The sequence below is a fragment of the Clytia hemisphaerica genome, unplaced genomic scaffold, assembly GCF_902728285.1.
Source record: "Clytia hemisphaerica strain Z4C2 unplaced genomic scaffold, Clytia hemisphaerica genome assembly, whole genome shotgun sequence".
In the NCBI taxonomy this organism is placed as follows: Eukaryota; Metazoa; Cnidaria; class Hydrozoa; order Leptothecata; family Clytiidae; genus Clytia; species Clytia hemisphaerica.
Window position 1 is genome coordinate 4,405 of NW_027103802.1, and position 21,035 is coordinate 25,439.

Here is a 21,035-nt window from a genome sequence, read left to right on the forward strand (position 1 = left end):
GATACTGACCAGCTGAGGACGACGGTAAATCAGCACTTTTACCGTTCTCGATTTTGCGGGTCAGAACTGCGGGCTCTTCCAAATCGCTTCAGTCACCCCACCGTCCTCAAAAGTTCAAATACATAGACTCACTATTACCGAAAATTTTTGTCGACTGAAATAATGGCCCCGACATATTATAAGATCGTAAGCTGACGAAAAAAGAAATGAGCTAAACGAGAGCTTAAGTTCAATTTTGCAAGTTCAGTTAACAATTTATTTTTGATCTTTCAGATATGGAGATATTCATGCTGTCAATCCTTCAGAAAAGTGGTATTCTGTGATAACTATGCTTGTTGGTATTGGATTTTTCTTTGGGCCTATTCTCGGTTACATGGCTTCAACTCTAACCAACTCCGAATCAAAACGGGCAAAGTATACACATCGTATGGGAGTCATTAGTGAACATTTGGTATGATTCTTTAAATACATTTTTTTGCGCTCATTTATTTTTAGATACTGATTTTTTTTAACACCACTTAGAATTAAGTAGATATTACTTAGTCCGGAGTTATTTGACAATAATATATCAAAGAGGTATAAAGGTCTGAAATTTGGTATTTACGGAAAAGAAATTAAATACTGCAAAGTTAAGTTACAATTTCACAAGGCCAGTCCCCATTGCTTGAACAGTTCGAGAATCGAACTACTCCAACTTACTCGAACAAGTAAAGTTCGTGAAATTCCTTTACTCGAACTTTTAGAAATTTTAAAAAATTTGTGAGGAATTCGAGTAGTTCGATTGAAAAAAAGTTCGAGAAGTTCAATTGAAGAAATGTTCGAGAAGCTCGATAGAACCCGCCCCGTGAATCACAGAAATGAATAGTTATTGAACCAGAAGGTATGTGCCGCCTGACTTTCGACCATCGGACCCTGGCGAGACTTAACCAACTAAATGAACTAATCTTTCTCTGGAACACTGCTTATGTTGGATTGTTTTCGACGCTTTCTTGCTAGGGGGGGGGCTGAATGTTGTGTAATAGAACTGGGGGCAGAGATGATAGGCTACATATATTTTTAATTATTGCCCCCGCAGGAGCGCAGCGACAAGGAGGCACTCATAGCTTCACGCATAGATATTGGACTGGAATCTCGAAATTTTGTTGTTTTGTCGCGCAAGCATCCCCGTAGTTAGTTTCTTCCGTAAATGTTCGTTTTTTTTCCGGGACAGTAGTATGCATATTTTCATATTACGTTATATGCTATTACCATTATTACATATTACAATGTATTAGTTTTGATTTAGCTTTGAAAAGCTGAAGCAAGTGTTATAAATGCAAATTATAACAGTGAATGATATAACACAAATTACAATATTACTTGTGCAAATCAAAACAAACAAAATGGCAGACTGGTATGGTGAGCTGATTCATTGACTGGAAAAAGTGTTTTGTATGTCAAATTTTGTTTCTTGTCTTTGAAACTGAATACTAAATACTGTAATTTAGTCAGAAGTTTATTTCAGCAATGATTTCAATTTTTTTTCTGGAATCTTTAAAGAAATTTGCTCAAGTTTTTTAAAGGGGCAAAGCGCCACCACATTGCGAAGTTTGTTTTTGTTTTCATTTTTGCCTTAGTTATTCAGACAAAATCGCACGGATTTACCTTGATGTTACGCGCATGTTTTTGAGTAATCAAGACACGAATAATTCAGATCAAAATACAAGATGGCCGAAAATTCACTCTTGGCTTTTAAAAAGTTATAACTCTTTTCTGACGAACAAAAAACATACAATTTTCATCTAATTGGCGACCAATAATTACATGAAATGTGAGGCTAACACTTCAACTGTAATCATCAGTAATTTCAAGAGTTTTTCATCATTGATTACAAAGATATCCATGGATTACCTCTTCCGAATACCAAACCAACCAACTTAAAGATTTCAGAGACATTTGCTTGACATGAAGAAAGCGCTACATCCCCATAACTTTGGACATTTTAAATGGTTGGCAAAAATGGTATTAACATTCTATTGAGATGTGAAACTGGTTCAAGTTGAAGAATTAATGAGAAAAATGGACAGTACGAGAAATATTTTTGCTTTGAAATACAAACTCTTATATGGGACAATATCTCTGGAACAAGTTATATGAGATTTATTTACCGAGTGACCCCAAAACAAAGTCTTTAATGCTTGGTTCTTACATTCATGAGGTCAGAGGTTTTGTGGATTTTCTAAACTTTTGAAACTTGTGTGATTGTTTTGGTTGTTTTCCTGACTAAAGACACTTTTGAATTTGTGATTTTTTTCCCTGACTAGAGATACTGTGAGCGTGTATTTAATAAACATTATTGCATCTTGGCTTGGAGTATATTTTGAATGTTTTAACGGGACGTCATTTCTTGTTTGGATTGTTGTAGTGTTATCTTTTAGTGCTCCAATGTAATAGGTTATTTCAATTTCATTTTTTATCAATTAATTCGTGTTTATTTCATAGAATTTCAGTAGTGTTTATGTGATAGGTTGTCCACGAAAGCATTGTTTCGAGGTTTCCATGTTTCGTCAAAACGTGTCAAAGCCCGTCAAAGAGATTTATAAGTATTTTCTTTCCTTAACTTTATATAATTTTAAAGAGAAGACATAGGAGCCTTTGTTTCTGGTGCTATTATTACAAAGCTTTGAGGAACCTTTTTTGGACTAAAAATTCTAATTTTATAATCTAAAATTTTCATAGATTTTCTTGTAACATTTCAAACATTTTATGTTTCAATAAAAAATAACATCTTTAAAAATTATCCTATGCTCTTTGTTTTTCAAACCATTTCTTTTTTACCTATAAATCAAATCATATTGAGTTGCTACTGCAAAGGGAGATTTAGATAATTTGAGATAACTAGGAGTAATTATAAAAATCTTATATGACGCCTTCAGCTGAAATAAAATGATAGCTTTTTTCTGAGAAAGGAAGATAATTTGTTGTGCCTTCCATCAGTTAGTTCTCATTAGTTTGTTTTGATTTTTTTCCCGTCAAAAGTCACGTGATATTTTTATCTCGATCACTCCGCCTCAACTGGAAATTCCCTTATGCACCCTAAAAGTAATTGAGTTTTAGAAAAACAATAACAAACCGTGTTGTGTGGTGGCGGATTGCCCCTTTAATGTACGTACATTTGGTATTTTTGTTCAAACTGTAATTTATCTTGTCTGTTATTATATTAATAACTACTTTAACCGGATTAAATTTCGCGAGATTAAATTTCGCGAGCTAAAAAAATCGCGAAATTTTCTGGATTTAATTTCGCGAGTCAGAGTTTTGAAATATTTCGCTCGGATTTAATTTCGCGAATAAGCCAGAAAACAGCTGAAAATAGCCATTTTTTGCCATAAATGGAGACTTGGAACTAGTTCCTCCGCCAAAAATACAATTTTAAAAGTTTTGTGGTGGATTTAATTTCGCGAATCAGGAATCTCGCGCGTGTTCGCGAGTTTTAATTTCGCGAAAATGGCAAAAATTTGCGAAATCGCGAAATTTAATCTCGCGAAAATTAATCCGATTAAAGTAGCTTTTTGAGCTTTAAATACCATTATATGGTCGTAACTCGAGAAAGTCCTTCTTAACTTAGTAAAACAAGATACCGGCAAAGTACAAAAATGTTGAATGCATACATTATGGCTATATGTAAAGTTGAATCCAAAAGTGGTTGAATGAATGTTGGATGTCAATCAATGTAAACAAACTTTTTCATTTGGTCTTCATAATAGATTTACCTCACTTAGAGTGTATTCACTGTTTTTTCAGTGTGGTAAAATCTATTTCAAAAACCTGAAAAAAGTTTCTTAACATTCGTTTAACTTTACATGCGCATATTCAACTTTTTCTAAATAACTTACGCTCCAGTGGTTTGGTGAAATAGCTCCAATTCTTGCTTTTCAAGTTAGGACTCGAGTGACTTAGGGCAAGTCTCAAAAACCTAACAGTTTACCCTAAGTTTTCGCTACCAATAGCAGCCAGATTCAGAGATCCACTTAGGGCTCTAAAGTACGTCTATACTTTTAAGGTTTCAGGGTCCGGTTGTTACGTAATTAAATATTAACCTAAAAATTAATTATTAAAGAAATTGTAATTATGAAGTCATAATTTGAACGAATTTGGCGACGTCATGAATCGTATAATCTCTATAATATATAAAATACATGTCAAATCTTTCCCGAATTTGAACCAAAGATGCATCTAACTGAAATGTAACTTTTTGAAGAAAAAAAATTTGGAAAAATTTGATGACGTCAGCAAAAAATTGCATATTTCGATTTTTTGCATTTTTTGCTGACGTCATCAAAATCTTCAAAATAATTTTCATTGAAATGTTCGGCATCGTTAAGATGCGTCTTTGGTCCAAATTTGACAAAGATTTAACATGTAATTTTTAGGTTTATCACCGGGCCCTGAAACTTTAAAGGTATAGGTCATCTAAAAATCCATAAGTGAATCCTTGAGAATGGGTGCTATTGGTTTCGGATTAGGGACCTTCCCGAAGGCATTTAACAGTGGTTAGACCATATCACAGGCATTCATACGGAAACACAATAAAGTGAAAGTATATAGCGATAAACTCAAAAAGTCTAGCGTCCTGGAGGCACGTCTCTTTATTGTCTGCGCTGCGATCATCTTAATGGCTTCGATCCTTTTAGCTTGGAGAAAAAATTGCATCATGAATAAGTACTATGCACTTGGAAAAAAATTAAAGCGCATTTCAACTTTTCTCGACTTTAAGTCTGAATAGACCACAATGGAACTCCTTTATTTTTCTTTTGACCAACAACATAGAAGATTTTGCTTGAGAAGTGCAATCACAGCGTACACAAGAGGAGCCCGGGCCTTAACTAGGATTGGTTTCTATTCCCCCCAATTTAAGATGGCGCAGAACTTTTTGATAAATTTTATACGTAATCCTCTTGACTATTGTTTATTAGGCAAAGTAGCAATAGAGAATTGTTGAAATATAGCAGCCAATGAAAAAAGCAAGCTTTTTCTGATTGGTTGCCTTATTGATTTATTCACTGCTATATATTTTGCCTACAATCTAAGATGTCTGCGGCATTATCAGAACAGGTCTATTGTGAATAATAATCATGACATATATTGTTGTAAGAAAGAAACTGGGAGAAAAAAACAAACAGGAGATGTGAAAACCAGTAAGCTAATGATAATTAGATTAATAATTTTTTAAATATATTTTTGAGAAGCTTTTCCTTAAATTTTATCAAATAATCGAGCCGCATGAATTAATGGAATATAATTTTTTTTTCAAGCATATGCCTCAATCAATTAATCAATCATTCAATAATTAAATCAATCAATTATTCCTGATTATTTTTAGTTTCTGATATATGTTTGTATATCAGAGTTTAGATGCATTTGGTTTGTTTTGGTTTTATCCGGACTCTTGGTTCAGCCTCACTCTCATGTCTATATAAGGCCTCAGTTTCTTCACATGGCCCTTTTTCAGTTCTTCATTTCTTAGTGCTGACTGCTGTATTTTTGCTGTTTTCTGTTCAACTTTACTGTTCTGCTATTATTACCTTCAATATCAATATGCTTGCTGAAAGATTATGCTTTGCTATTCTAATGTTCCTGACAACAGCTCCTGGTACTCCTCCACCTAATGAGAACAATTTCACACGAAAGAAGAAATGCCCTGGCTGCCAAAGAAACCACGATGATCATACCTTTGGTCATCCAAGCAAGAATTGTCAGGGACCACAGTCACCATCTTCTTCTCCTTTGTCACGAACTCCTACAACTAGCCCGCGATCTGCTAGTCGTACAGCTGCCATCCAACAACGTAAACAAACGTCAGAGGAGAACCCTGGCTTGCCGTTGTCTGAACATGATGAGCAAATGGGTCAGTATCGCCGCCATTTACAATTTTTGAAACGACAGGAAAATGAACTTTTGGATTCCATTAGAGCTGAACAAGAGAATCAGGAGGAAAATAATTTACGAGACGAGATCAAACGTCAGACAGAGAAACTTGAACGACTAAAAGCTTCAAGAAGTCATTCATCTCGCTCCGCCATTCCGCCATTCGCTACTCAAAATGCCACCCCCTCAGGGGAAAACCGCGCTCAGTCAAACGTTTTAAATGACATGTCTACTTTGCTTCACCGTCCGCTACTTGCTTCTGCTCGGCTCGCTTCTCAACATCAACCACAACAAACCCAATCTCAATCTCATTCTGCTGGTCATGCACTTGGTTTTGCTGCTTCACTTTCGTCGTTAAATTCTGGCTCGAATTCTCAAGAATCCCATCGCCCAGTCACCCAGACCGAACTCTTTTTAAGACCGACACGAACCAACGACATCACGAGAGGTAAAGCCTTACGAATTGTTGACTTTGTTTCTCGCATTCGCCCTGCAGAAGATGAAAAAGTTTTGTCTTATGATAACAACTGTAAGCTTGCCTTAATTTTACAGGACTCTAAACCAAAACTTTCCAATGTTACTGTAGAACAGTTTAATATTGCTAATCTTCGTATTTTTTATGAATTACTTTTTTCTGGGAAGCTCTCTACCCTTCTTCATGTACAGGAATACCTCTCCTATGCGATTAAGGTCTTGGAGCTGGCGACTAAGTACACATGGCAATCGGTGTTGCAATATGACGATGAATTTCGGATTTTGCAACACACATATGGGTTCTCATGGAGTACTGACCATAGTCACCTACATGAGGTTGTTCTCATACCTCGCTGGGCTGCAAAGCTACCTCGTGGGCTTGGGCAAAGCAGTGATACTTCCTCATCCAAAAACGATTCTTTTTTCTTAGGCTTTGCGGGTAACAATAAGGGTTCTGGTCCTGCCATTATGACGCATCTCTCCTCTGGTTCAGAGATTTGCCGAATGTTCAACTCGAGGAAAGGTTGTCAGAAGTCTCCCTGCAAGTTCACCCATGCTTGTAACCGCAAGGTTGGCTCTCAGGCTTGTGGAAAATCCCACCAAGGTTTTCTGCACCCTGGGAGTGGAGGGGAATCTCAATGACTTCCTTCTTCTGAGCCAGCTCCCTCTCCGCTTGATTCTGCAGTTTGGGACAAAGAATTACTGGATGACCCTGATCGTCAATTTTTATTTGATGGGGTGGTCAACGGTTTTCAATTGCTCCCAGCAGATGCTAAGATCAGCCCTGCGGAGATGGACAACTATAATTCTGCTGTTGGCCCTAGTTCTAAAGGAAAAGTTGAAGCCACTATTTTGGAAGAACTATCGGCCGGAAACTACATAATATCTGCTGAAAAACGTCAGTGCCCTTGGAGCAGTTCCAAAGCCTGACTCAGAGGATCTCCGTTTGATCCATGACTGTTCTATGCCCTACGGTTTGGGTGTAAATTCTTACATTGATATTGATAAGCAATCTTTCCAGACTCTAGATGATGCCTGTCGGCTGATAGGGAAGGATTTCTTCATCGCTAAGATAGATTTGAGACACGCGTACAGATCTGTCCCAGTCCACCCAGCAAATCGAGATGCTCTCGGCTTGAAGTGGAAATTCAGTGGGGACGAGCATTACACGTATCTAAAAGACACACGTCTCCCTTTTGGTGCACGCAGTGCTCCTGGTATCTTTCATCGGTTGACCCAGAGTGTTAGACGTATGATGCAGAGGAAAGGCTTTCCTTTGATCATTGTCTATCTTGATGATTTCTTGATCATCGGGAGGAATCAACATGAATGTCAAGCTGCCTTTGATACATTGCACTCCCTACTTGTTTCTCTAGGATTCACAATCAGCCCTTCTAAGGTTGTTCCACCATGTCAGAAACTAGTTTTTCTTGGAGTTGAGATTGATACTACTACATTAACTCTCTCACTCCCTGATAAAAAGCTAAGTGAACTGAGAGACGTCTTGATGTCTTTTCAATCACGAACTCGTGCCTCAAAGAGACAGCTGCAACAGCTGGCTGGGCGTCTCAACTGGGCCTGTAAGGTCATCTATGGTGGAAGAACCTTTTTGCGTCGCATTTTGGACCTTATGGGTTCTTTACAGAAGCAGTCATCCAAGTGTCTGTTGAATGAGGAATTCTTTAAGGACATTGCCTGGTGGCTAGACTTTCTAGGAGTTTTCAATGGCCAGTGTCTGTTCCATGACACTAGGCCTGTTACTAACATCCACACAGATGCTTGTTCTTCAGGTATCGGAGCAGTGTTTGAGAAGGATTGGTTCTATTCTAACTTGTGGGTTGATGCTCCTTTCCTAGCAGGTTTGCACATCAACTACAAAGAGGCTCTTTGCATTGTGTTTGCCTTAGAACGCTGGGCTCCTTTTCTCAGTAATAAGGTAGTCCATATCTATTGTGACAACACTGCTGCAGTGGGCATGTTGAATAAGGGATCATCTCGCAACCCGCTCATGATGACTTACCTCAGGCGTCTGTTCTGGTGCTCAGCCACATACAACTTTCGCCTCAAAGTTTTCCATGTCCCGGGGGTCCTGAATGTTGTTGCTGATCATGTCTCTCGGTTGCATGAACACAAACATCTTGCAGCTTTTCTCCAGTATCTTTGTGACTGTTTCGCTCAGTTTGATCCTTCTGATGACATTGTCTGGCACATTTCTGAGAACTGTTTCTTTTTTCTTCTTGGTTTATATGGGTCTGGCTCATGCCTTCGCTCTGCCTTTTAGAGTTTGCGTCTTCGCTGCTGGCAGAAGTGCAGTTATATCATGAAGCCACCTATGCTGTCAATACCCGCAAGGCCTACCGTACTCACCGAAAGGTCTATCTCCAGTTTTGTAATATGCTTAATATTTCGCCTGCTTCTGTTCAACGTGTTCACCTCTGTATGTATGCTGCCTACCTAGCACGGTTCCTGTTGCCGCAGTCTGTTTGTGTTTATTTGAATTTTGTTGGTCTTCTTCACCGGGAGATGGGTTTCCCCAACCCTCTCCTTGACAACTGGTTCCTGTCCTCTGTGCTCAAGGGTATTAAGCGATCTAAGGGTATCCCTCCCGTCCCCAAGCTCCCCATCACTGTGGATATCCTCTCTTTCATTCATTCCCAACTCAACCTCCTAGATAGCAAGCAGGCTTCCTTCTGGGCACTGTGTCTGGTCTCCTTTTTTGGTCTTTTCAGGAAGAGCCACCTTTTGCCGGTTTCCCAGAGGGACTTCTCGTCGAGTACCTTTCTCACTAGGTCTGATTTTTCGTTTGTTGGTTCCGGGGTGCATATCAGAGTGAGGTGGAGCAAAACCATCCAGTTTGGTCAACGTACTGTTACTATACCACTGGTTGCCATACCCTCTTCTCACCTCTGTCCGGTTTTGGCTGTGTCCCTTGCCTTTTTCCTCACCCCTTCCTTGCGATCAAGCCTTTTGTTGGAGGGATTCCCACCTTGCCTCGAATCGGGTTTTTGTGTACCGGGATTTTATGTGCATCCTTCAGGCTCACCTCTCTCGTTCTGGGCTCTCACCCCGTCAATATGGGTCACACTCGTTTAGACGTGGTGGGGCCACCTTTGCTTTGGAGGCCGGGGTATCTCTTGACTCCATTGCAGTCATGGGTGATTGGAAGTCTGATGCAATGTACCTCTATTTACATATGCCCCTGTCCCAGCGCTTGCACGCCCAGCATTCTATTTCTTCCTATATTTCATCTTTACCTAACTAACTACCACATTGGATTTGGACATTTATTTTATTCTAGTTTTTATTCCTGTACATATTTGCCATGTCATTGTCTTCATTTCAAGAACTGAAAATACCATGTAGATCACACTGTGTGCCTTCCTGCCTAGTCCCCCTTTCGACCACTTGTGTTTAAGTTTCTGATATATGTTTGTATATCAGAGTTTAGATGCATTTGGTTTGTTTTGGTTTTATCCGGACTCTTGGTTCAGCCTCACTCTCATGTCTATATAAGGCCTCAGTTTCTTCACATGGCCCTTTTTCAGTTCTTCATTTCTTAGTGCTGACTGCTGTATTTTTGCTCCTCCACCGGCTAGTACGAAACGCAGGTCCAGGTCACAGGTTTCAGGGTCAGGTTTCAGGGTCAGGGTTCAGGGTTCAGGGCCAGGGTTCAGGGTTCAGAGCCAGGGTTCAGGTTTCAGGGTTCATGTTAAAATTGTCTACATTGCAGACCATTTGCTAGAGTTCGTGTTCTATATAATAAAAGTGTTTTCTTTTTAAACTTTTAATAGTTTGGTGGTGAACAATACTTTTTAAAATATGAGACAGCAGGTACGTTGCTTTGAAAATATTTCATAATTCAATTGACGTAGTAGAAATTATCTTTTTGTTACAAAACTGGTTGAATAAACAATAATTAAGATTATTGAAATTAAAATATTCTATTACAAGCAGAATTATAAATCAAAGCATTGACCAAGAACAATTACTATTATATTGAAAAATGTATTAATGGGCAGAATAATAACGAAAAATAATAAGTTCTATTATTCCTCCTGTAAAAAGAAATGTGGCAAAACGCTTATCGTTTTTTGTAAGAGTAAGATCAGGCCCAGTGGAAATCATCCGTATCATTAAATTATTTTTTCTTTCAAAGCAAGAAAGTAATCAAATCACCCACCCATTTTTTGAAAAGGAATAGTTTTTTATAAGACTTATTCGGTATGATGAAATTGGCTGGAATAGAAGCTGACGAATTTTTTTTCTCTTTTCCGTAAAACCTGGCAAAACTAACTTAATTTTTTGTTGAATTTGTGTTCTTAAAAGAAAAATTTCATCCTCGTTCGTAACAACGTAGCTTTTATTTACTCAAGCGAAACACTAACTGTAAACACTTTTATCAAATAAAGATGTGAAAGGTCAGGTGTGAATGCATTCTTGTGCATTCCATTCAGCCCTCGCTTTTTTGTTTGATCTCCCCCCCCCCACACAAAGAGTAAAGAGAAAAGAGAAAAGAGAAGTAAAGAGGTCAGTAATTTGAAAAAGGCAAGTCTGTATTGTAGACAATTTTAACCTGAACTCTGAACCCTGGCCCTGAAACCTGAACCCTGGGCCTGAAACCTGAACCCTGGCCCTGAAACCTGAACACTGGCCCTGAAACCTGTAACCTGAACCTGCGTTTCGTACTAGCCGCTCCTCCACCCACCCCATCATCTAGGGAGCTTCCTTTTTTAGCAATTTCTTTTTATTTTAAAACCTTGTTTATTTATACCTGCCTTTTAGTACTATTACTCCTGTTTTGTAATTTTAAGCCATATACTCAATATTGTTTGCACGTACTATTTACTGTTTACTGTTTACTGTTTTTTTTGTCATTTTGTCACTTTTGCTGTTCTCAACTTCAGTTGAGTTAGAATCTGAGAATGTGTGTGTGTGTGTCTGTCTGTGTGTGTGTATGTCCCAAAACTTTGGGGCAGCCTGGAGACTTCAAAAATTGTTCGATTTGGCTGAAATTTGGCACACTTGTTCCTTGGGTGAATATCTGGGGGTGTTTTTCATTTTTCAAAATTTTTGACTTTTGAGGCCTGGGGACGAGTTTTCGCCAAAACGAGGCTAAAACTTTGGGGCAGCCTGGAGACTTCAAAAATTGTTCGATTTGGCTGAAATTTTGCACACTTGTTCCTTGGGTGAATATCTGGGGGTGTTTTTTTCATTTTTCAAAAATTTTGATTTTTGGGGCCTGGGGACGAGTTTTTCGCCAAAACGAGGCTAAAATTTTGGGGCAGCCTGGAGACTTCAAAAATTGTTCGATCTGGCTGAAATTTTGCACACTTGTTCCTTGGGTGAATATCTGGGGGTGTTTTTTTTCATTTTTTGAAAATTTTGATTTTTGGGGCCTGGGGACGAGTTTTTCGCCAAAACGAGGCTAAAACTTTGGGGCAGCCTGGAGACTTAAAAAATTGTTCGATTTGGCTAAAATTTTGCACACTTGTTCCTTGGGTGAATATCTGGGGGTGCTTTTTGCATTTTTCAAAAATTTAGATTTTTGGGGCCTGGGGACGAGTTTTTTGCCAAAACAAGGCTAAAGCTTTGAAGCAGCCTACAGGCCTCCAAAATGGTCGGATTTGGTTGAAATTTGGCACACTTGTTCATTGGGTAAATATCTGGGGGTCTACAATTGGGCCTATGAATAATTTGAAGCCACTGAAGTTGAGCCCAGTGCGTTATTCTAGTTTTTATTCCTGTACATATTTGCCATGTCATTGTCTTCATTTCAAGAACTGAAAATACCATGTAGATCACACTGTGTGCCTTCCTGCCTAGTCCCCCTTTCGACCACTTGTGTTTAAATGCTTTAAATCTTTAATAATTATTATAAGTGCATGACATGATCTTCTGCGTGGGCATTCAGTAAAAGCTTTTACTAGTTAAAAATCTATGCTGTGGGGAAGGTTTTAACGTGGATTTTTAACATTAGAGTTGCGAGTTGGTCCTACGAGTTGCGAGTTGCTTTCAAATATGCGAGTTGTGAGTTGGTTTTTGGGAGTTGCTATTTTAACCAAATAAAAGTGCGAGTTGCGAGTTGAAAATTTCACGTTAAGACATCAAAATCGCGAGTTGCGGATTAAAATCGCGAGCTGCAAAATCAAAAGTGTGAGTTGCAAATTAAAATCACGAGTTGAAAAATCAAAAGTGCGAGTTGCAAATTTAAATCGCGAGTTGAAAAGTTAAAAGTGCGAGTTGCAAATTAAAATGGCGAGTTGAAAAATGAAAAGTGCGAGTTGCAAATTAAAATAGCGAGTTGAAAAATCAAAAGTGCGAGTTGCAAATTAAAATCGCGAGTTGCAAATTTTAAAGTGCGAGTTGCACGCTTGTTCAGACAGTGTAGATCATTTTGTCGTTAGGGCGATATGTCTAGGTTCAAAATTGGAGAAAAGTTTTGTATCGAAAGATTAAAAGCTGATATATAAAAAGTATTTATACTGTGAAACTCGTGTAATTTGAATGTTAAAATTTCCTTGGTAGGTGGTAAAATAAATATTTACGATAGAATTGCTGTTTTCGCTCGGGAAAACAACAAGAAAATCCTAGATTGGAAATAATAAATTGTACTCGTTCATTTGTGAGCACTGGCTCGATAGCTTTCATTTGTTCTGTCCTTGCGCTACTTTGAGAATCCCGACACCCCTGGACAAGCATCAAATCGACCCCATGGACACAAAAATTTACCCTTGACATTGCAGTTTTTCAGGGTTTTTTCATTACCCCTAGACAAGATATCTTCCACCCCCTATGGACGTTGTTTTCCTGGAAGAGCCCAATGTGACAGATCCAGAAATGACCATTTTCACTGTTCATACGTTGCAACCATGAAAAATGTTTCAATCTAGTTCAAATTTACCCATGAGCTGCATTTTAGTGTCTATTAACAGATTCCAGAATCAGTTTATATACTTTAAATAATTATGTGATTTGAGTTTGAAAAATCAAGTCACCGACCGTTTAATGCGACAGATCCAGAAATGACCATTTCATTTAATGTGTAGAATCATGAAAAAAGTCCCAATCTTGCTCAAATTTACACATGAGCTGCATTTTAGTCTCCATATAACATATTCCATAATCAGCATATTTGAAATAATTCTGTGTCGAGTTAGAAAAATCAAGCCACCGGACCAATCGTCAAACGAGACAGATCCAGAAATAACCATTTTCACGCGTAGCATCATGGAAAAAGTTCCAATCATGTTACAATTTACACATATGAGGTCCATTTTAGTGTCCATTACCAAATTCCAGAATCATTTTAATTGAAATAATTATTTGTTGAGTTTGAAAATCATACCACCACGTCCCACCATACCATAACACTGACTGTTAACAGCGACAGATCCAAAAGTGACTGTTTTCTTGTGTAGCATCAAGAGAAAGTTCAAATCTTATTCAAATTTACACATGAGCTGCATTTCAGTTTGTTTATTTCTATATCAGAAGCCATTATTTCCTAAAAATAAAGTCTTTTTGAAAACAAGAAAAGAGAAACTAAAAATGAAAGTGATTTAAGGTAGAATTTTCACTCATAAAACTTTATGAAAACTTGAGCAAAGATATGGCAGAATGTTGAAAAAGGTTTATAAAGGTTTGAAAGTCTCTTGACCACTAAAGCAAAGAAAATGTTCAAGAAAGTATGAATCAACCTCCTCGCTTCGACCGCCATCTTGTTTTGTTTTGAAAATTGTTTTGAAGGAGCGCGGAGTCAGAAAATATATCTTTTATAGCCAGGAAGGATGGACAGAAAGTTGCAAATGAAAGGCCCTATCGCTAGCGCTGGGCCAAAAAAAAAATTCAAGACCTTGCAGCTAAAAATAACCAAAACATCAGCCAAATTGGAAAGAAACAAAAAATCCTAATTTGAATCATTAGACGAGACAAAATCGATTTAATTTTTTACGGGAAGACCTTCAGAAAAATATGGGCAGATATGGGTCGATCGGTTGGTATAATAAAAATGAATTCCTTGAAATCTAGGGTCAGATCTAAAAAAATTAAAATATTTGTTTTTAGTTTGGTACAGGCTACGATAAATCTAAATCGTAACGTGGAGAGTACCTTCACAAATTCTTATCATCATAAGTACTCTGGAAGAACACAAAATCAATAAGGTATATAGAATAGCCCGTTTTGTAACAGTTTTTGTTTCTCTTTTTTCTCTAGAACGATAAATCAGTTTCATCTTGGACACAAAATAAAGTCAAGGGTTACTATGAGTATCTGGTAAGTCTTCTTCATTTATGGTTTTGTGATCGGAAATTGTGTTGATTCTAACATGATAAGTAGTAGTATCATTTGATCAGATGAATCCATTTTATACTGTGATTGATAGAAATGTAGCCAGGTTTGGAAAAAAGGGCAATAGTCCGGCGGCGATCCAGGATCACCCTTACAATTAGTAAATATGGGTTTTTATTTTATTTTCCCATCATATGGTCCCTTGGGACCCCAAAACCAGTTTTTGCCAAGCTGGCAAAGCCGGGGAAAATTTTTTATTTGGGCTTGAAGGGGGTATGGTCATTTTAGCCTGGAGGTCCTTAGAAAGTCGATTTTTGAAGTTCTTATTTAGCTAAAACTGATTGTGCCATCAGATAGAGCTTGAAGAGTAGATCTCTAAAATGGGGTCATTTGTCTCATTTGGCGGACTTAGTCCACCGGAATTGGCCGATACGTCTTCAAAAATGCAATATTTTGTGCTGACGGTTTGCTCCCAGCTTAAGAATTTTCATAAAAAGTGATATTTAGTGATAGCGGTCTAAAAATTCAGAATTATACCCCAAAAACGTGGGAATCACCATAGAAGTCGGATTAGTTACATGTAAGTCATACCTATCCTGTTTTAATTTGTCTTGTTAATCAAAATACTGCTGCTGGAATTAATGAAATTGGAATTCGACGATAATGATGGACTTTATTTCAACTAATAAACGAGAGTATTGTAAATTTTTACTGCCTTTTGATGTTTTTGCAATAGTAATTTTGTTAATATTTATAAAGAACTACATGATTATCTAAAACAACATAGTTCTAATATTTTTGAAAACTAAAAATTGAATTTGTTTCAAAGCTCGTTAATCGACCCTATCGTGACAAAACTTGATTTTGCACCCCATACCTGAGCCACCTCCAAGAGTAGTTGTACCTTTATCTTGTGATCACATCCTTTTTACTACTTTCTCTAGTCCTTTGCATTATCTTTGGTCTATCGGTCTATCTCATCCTTTCGGTTTGACCTTCCAGAGCAGCTGGGTTATTAGTAATAATAGGTAATCAAGTTCTCATTTCGTTTTTTTTTAGTGGACACGGCACCAAGGTGATGTGAAGAGTGGTTTATTCACTGATTTGCCATTGAGTTTTCAAGCAGAAATAGCACTTGCACAGAACAAGCATGTATTGGAAAAGGTAAAGCCATAAAAAACGTCAATAGTCTGCCCCATCGAATCTTCAATACGGTTCGACGATTTTTTCAGGTTTGAACGTAGCTCGGGATATTAAAGTTTTGATTCTGATTTCTGATTGTTTTTGAAAACAGTTTATCGGGAATATGTGCGTGGAAAATAGTAACTTCAAAATTTTTGCATAAAAAAATACTCAAAAAGAATGCTAAACCACGCTCTTTTAGCTCCTATGAGCTTCCATTTTTTTGCGCCACGTAACAAATATCTATGTAGGCTTCTGCTCATCCTCTAGCGAAAAACGTTTCTTATAGAGGCTGCTTAATACTCGGTAGATCCTCTTTCCCATAAAATGCCGCTTTTCGCCGAATTTCAGCGAACTACCTTTTTTAGCTGGCGAGTGCTTATGATGAAGAATTTGTGAAGGAACTCTTCCCATTACGATTTAGATTTTTCATAGCCTGTAACAAACTAATAACAAATATTTTCATTATTGATACCGACAGGGGGGGGCGTACCAAGTCAGTGTACTGGACCATAAGGTACTAACTTTATTTTAGGATTTTTTTTCCAAAAAATTAGACCACCACCCTTTTTAGTACACTGTACTAACTTTTTTTCACGGTCGGGGCTTTGACACCACCCTTTTAGTGCACTGTACTAACTTTTTTTCACGGTCGGGGCTTTGGCACCACCCTTTTAGTACACTGTACTAACTTTCTTTCACAGCCGGAGCTTTGATACCACCCTTTTAGTACACTGTACTCAGCTGTACTAGCTGTTTTTTCGATCAGATAAGTTTAGAAACCACCCCTTATAGTGCACTGTTCTAATTTCTTCTTAGCCAGATAAGTTTAATTGCCACCATATACAAAGGTTTAGAAGCATTTTGCTAAGAAAAGCACCAAATTATATAAAAGGAAAGATTTGAATATTAAAATACTTGAATCCTTATATAGTACAAACACTGAAACAATGAAACAGACAAAGCAAAGTCAATCAAATACAGTGAAATTAGCTGAAATTAGCACTTCAAAACACTCAAAACCAACTTTGAGTTATTTCCCTTCTTTTGACTTGATTTCTGGTTGTCTGGCAAGCTACAGTCAGTTTTTCTTTTTTGAAAAATAAAAATAAAAGACATAATAACATTGTACACAAACTGAAATGAAAAATCTTTTATCAAGTGTAATATTATACAAAATATATAAAAAGGTGCTTTCCGCTGGGGGGGACCTACCGGACGTGAGGCCCTTAAGGGTAGGTTTTTTGGACTTTGGAAAGTGCACTGTAAGGGTTGATTTGTGAGCAAGTGGGAAAAAGTGCACTGTAAGGGTGTAAAATTTTATAAAATACCAAATTTTGAGGTAGAATTTGAGAAATTTCAAAAATTTTGCCCTGAAAAGGGCAAAAAAATTCGAAAAATTACACTATAAGGGTCGATCTTCAGCCAAATTTTTCGTGCACTGTAAGGGACCGATTTTAGAGACCTGATTTTTGGTCGAACGTACGGTCGTTTTCACCCCCTCCCCCCGGTGATTTCACTTATATACAGATTTTTTTTCAATTAACATCAATCCAACAAGGTTACTAAAAAACATAAAACAATAGAGCAGATTTGTTTCTATAAAACTTGAAAGCTTTGATTCGAACGTTTACACATTCAAATTCTTGTTGTTGCCATAACGTAGATAGGGCCTTAAAGAAAACGTAAACAAGATTGGAATTAAGGCCGGTCTCCACTTGCGCATGCTGCGACTCTGAAACAAATCCAATCAAGTAAACAGGAAACATTGGGAGAAAATCAGTGTACCAGCCTTGACTTGAAGGTCTCGGACCAGCTTGGGCCTGGCAAATTAGGCCAAATATACATGGGAATTCACGGGGTTTGTGTGTTTTTACCACTGAAATTAGTACAATGTACTAACTTCTCAGTGTGTATCAATTCAGAACACCACCCTTTTTAGTACTAGCTTTTTCATTGTATTTTTCTCAGAGGACCACCCTTTTAGTACACTGTACTAACTTTTTCATTGTATTTTTCTCAGAGGACCACCCTTTTAGTTAGCCTAGTTAACTAAGCCCGTATTCACAAGGCTAGGACACACGGCTTATGGCAATATAGCGTTTTTCGGCGCTTTAAAGATTTTTTATATTTACAGATTTTAAGTTTGCCTTGGAATACTGGCTTAGAGAAAGGGCGCGTTCATAATATGAAGGCAGGATTCGGTGAACTTCTGATTGGTCAGAGTGGGTCACGTGGTAAAAAATCGGGAGTTTTCGTGAGCGATAGAAGTTTATAATTATTTTATCAGAAAACGAGTAGAAGAGGATGGGACTCATTGGACTCATTGAATGCAAGATCTTTCTTCGATTATATTATGATGTGAGACTATTACCATGGGAGAGCCGAGAGATATATTTGGAATACTGTATCAGAAAAAGTTTTCAAGACCTGACCCCGACCTGATAGTGCTTCTCTTGTTTTTTGGAAGAATTGAACGATTGAACTGATGAAGAAAAAAGAATGCTATTCGTCGTAAAAACAGCAAAGCAAAAGTTGCTTGTTTCCAGAATGGCAAATAATAAAGTAAAGATTTGTGATTGAACATTGACTATCGTATGTGGCAATATATAAGAGAGAGTACTTGTACAGATCCTATGCTGTAGTTCTGTATTCTGATTGGATTGCATGACATGATATATTGTATTATACTGTAATGGATAGATGATAGGACAGTTCTTGGTTTTTGACTGGTTGTGGTTTCTTGTTGTTTTATGAATTTGAGACTTTATGCTCGATTTTACAGACAATGACATCTTTCGTTTTCGAAGAACATAAAACTGTCGGTGCTTATTTTCAGTGACAGCTATATGAATTCAAGACTCAAGAAAATGTTTTTTTGGGGGGGATTGATTACATTGTTTTGTATACCGTATTTTAGCCTGCTAGTCTAACGTAATTGGTCAGCCCCGGTGACCCTTCAAATCCCTTTCACGATTTTTTTCCTGGAGGTCGTCGTCAAGACTTTCAAGTTTGAATCCGATTTCGGATTATTTTCGGAAAACAAGTTATCGGGAAAACTTTGGCGCGAAAAATATTTTTTCTTGGAAGAGAAAAGAAACACATAACTTCATTAAAAGATTTGCGCATAATAATAAAAGAACACTATAATTAAAAAGAAGAAAGTGAAAAACGATTTTTTTTGTTTATTCAATAAATTGAAAGAAGCTATTGTATTGTAAATAAATAGAGGGTGTAAAAGAAAGTTTTTTATGATTGGTTTTGAGGCTTTCTTGTCTGGAGAGTTTTTGTATGTAAGAAAGGAACGTCAAAGTGTGGCGTAACATAAACTTAGAATCGTCATAGCTTTTGATTGCGTTATCGAAACTGGACGGAATTTCCTAAGCAGCTTCCTCAATATAAAATGCCCCTATTCATTCACATTATACTAAGTTCAACACGCCATAAATCAACATAAAAATGCCAAAAGTGAACAAAACTGACGAAAGCCGCAGTGAACATATCATAAAGCGGCCGCCTCGGATACTTTCTCAGAGAATAAAGAGCAGGTTTAAGACATACTAACGAAAAGATTTATGTGAAATTCCAAGGATGAAATAATCCGATCACATCTCTGTCTGCTTTGGACAAATTCAACTTTGTGTTAAACTTTTTTTTTGTCTGAAGTTCAACCAAAATGAGCTTTTTAACCTCTTTGGCTTTAACATCGAATAAGGTTTCTTGATTGTACTTCCTTCTCATCGTTTTAGGCTTATTGGGCTGACCTTCCAGCGCAGCTGGTTTATTTTTATTTATTTTGTTGAAGGTTATTTTTATGATGAGCTTTGTAAAAATCATAGAAAATACTTTTATGTCAAATCACAAAATTATCACTCAAGAAACGAATTTGTCTCTTGTTGACTTTTCCTTCTTAAAACATGAACATAACTTTTTGAAAAAAATGAACACATTTTTCCTTCACTCTCCATCGGCACACTTTACAACAATAGAATTTCATTTTATATTTTACAAAAGGGGCGCATAAACTGTAAGACGGAGAGTTTGTTTGTCTAATCTTACAATAAGAGCCAATCAGAAGATAGAAAAAAAGACAAAATAAAAAAATTCTAAATAATGTTTTGATGTTATGTTCTGTGTGTGGTGTAATTTCATATTTTTGATATGAAACGAATTAAGTCAACGACGAATGATTATGCAAATTATGTGAGTTTACGCCCGGGGGGGGGTACTTAGGCAAAATGGGTGCCGGGTATGTGCGAGCCATAAGGGTACCTTTTCTCATTCCTCAAAAGTCTCTCAAAGGGGTACAAATTCAAAAGTTAGTCTCTGAAAGGGTCCCAAAATCCCAAAAATCAAAAATTTCTCTCTCAAAGGGTCACGATTTCCAAGAATTTTGACCAGAATTTGGTGAAAATCAAACCAAAATTTGGAAAAAATGGACCAAAATTTAGGAAAAAGTCTCTCAAAGGGTCCCAAAATCACCAAAATTTTGTCTCTCAAAGGGTCGATTTTCGATTTTTGGCTCGGACATACCCGTCACCTCGCAAACCTAGTACCCCCCGGGGAGTTTACGTTATCCCTCTCCGGGAAATTTGAATTGTCGTTGTTGTCAGTTGATAAGCTACCGAGTTTACTGTCCCTAAGCTACCTTTTAGTACACTGTACTAACTCAATTTAATCTAAAAAATACACCACCCAACCAGCTATGGGCCAGTACACTTACTTGATACCCCCCCCTGATACCAATATTAAAAATCCACGTGTTAGTTTGATACAGGCTAGCTTGAACATTCACATTTTGAATCCAATATGGCTGCCGAAGCGAAGTAGACATTTTCTCTTTTTGGACCTACCCCGGTGGAGGTCCTACCCCGGTGGAGGTCCTATAAATTAACAGTTGCATGTTCGTTCGTTCGTTAGTTACCAGCTTTTCTCGAGATTGGCTCATTAGTTTTTTTCTGATTTTTTGCACAAAGATGCATAACTATAAACCCTCGAATGTGACAGAGCCCGATTTTCGGGGAAAAAATTTTTTGGCCAAATTTGAGCCAAAAAACGGCCAATAAACGGGTTTTTTGGACTTTGTTAAAAATTGGATCATTAATCTTTTCTGATTTTTTGTATGAAAGTAGGGTACCATCATAGGTAAAAGATGGCTCAAGCAGATTTTTGGAAAAAAAAAT

General features: G+C 37.4%; 1 protein-coding gene across 2 annotated transcripts in view; it reads left to right on the forward strand.

The window, feature by feature from the left end:
- Positions 1 to 273: 273 nt before the first annotated feature.
- Positions 274 to 21,035, forward strand: part of LOC136806326 (uncharacterized) — a gene marked incomplete at both ends in the record, with an annotated part of 116,288 nt that continues 95,526 nt past the window's right edge. For both annotated transcript variants that reach the window (XM_067062878.1, XM_067062879.1), the window contains 3 exon segments: positions 274 to 451; positions 14,596 to 14,655; positions 15,730 to 15,834. In XM_067062878.1, the coding sequence (XP_066918979.1) occupies positions 274 to 451; positions 14,596 to 14,655; positions 15,730 to 15,834 (343 nt within the window).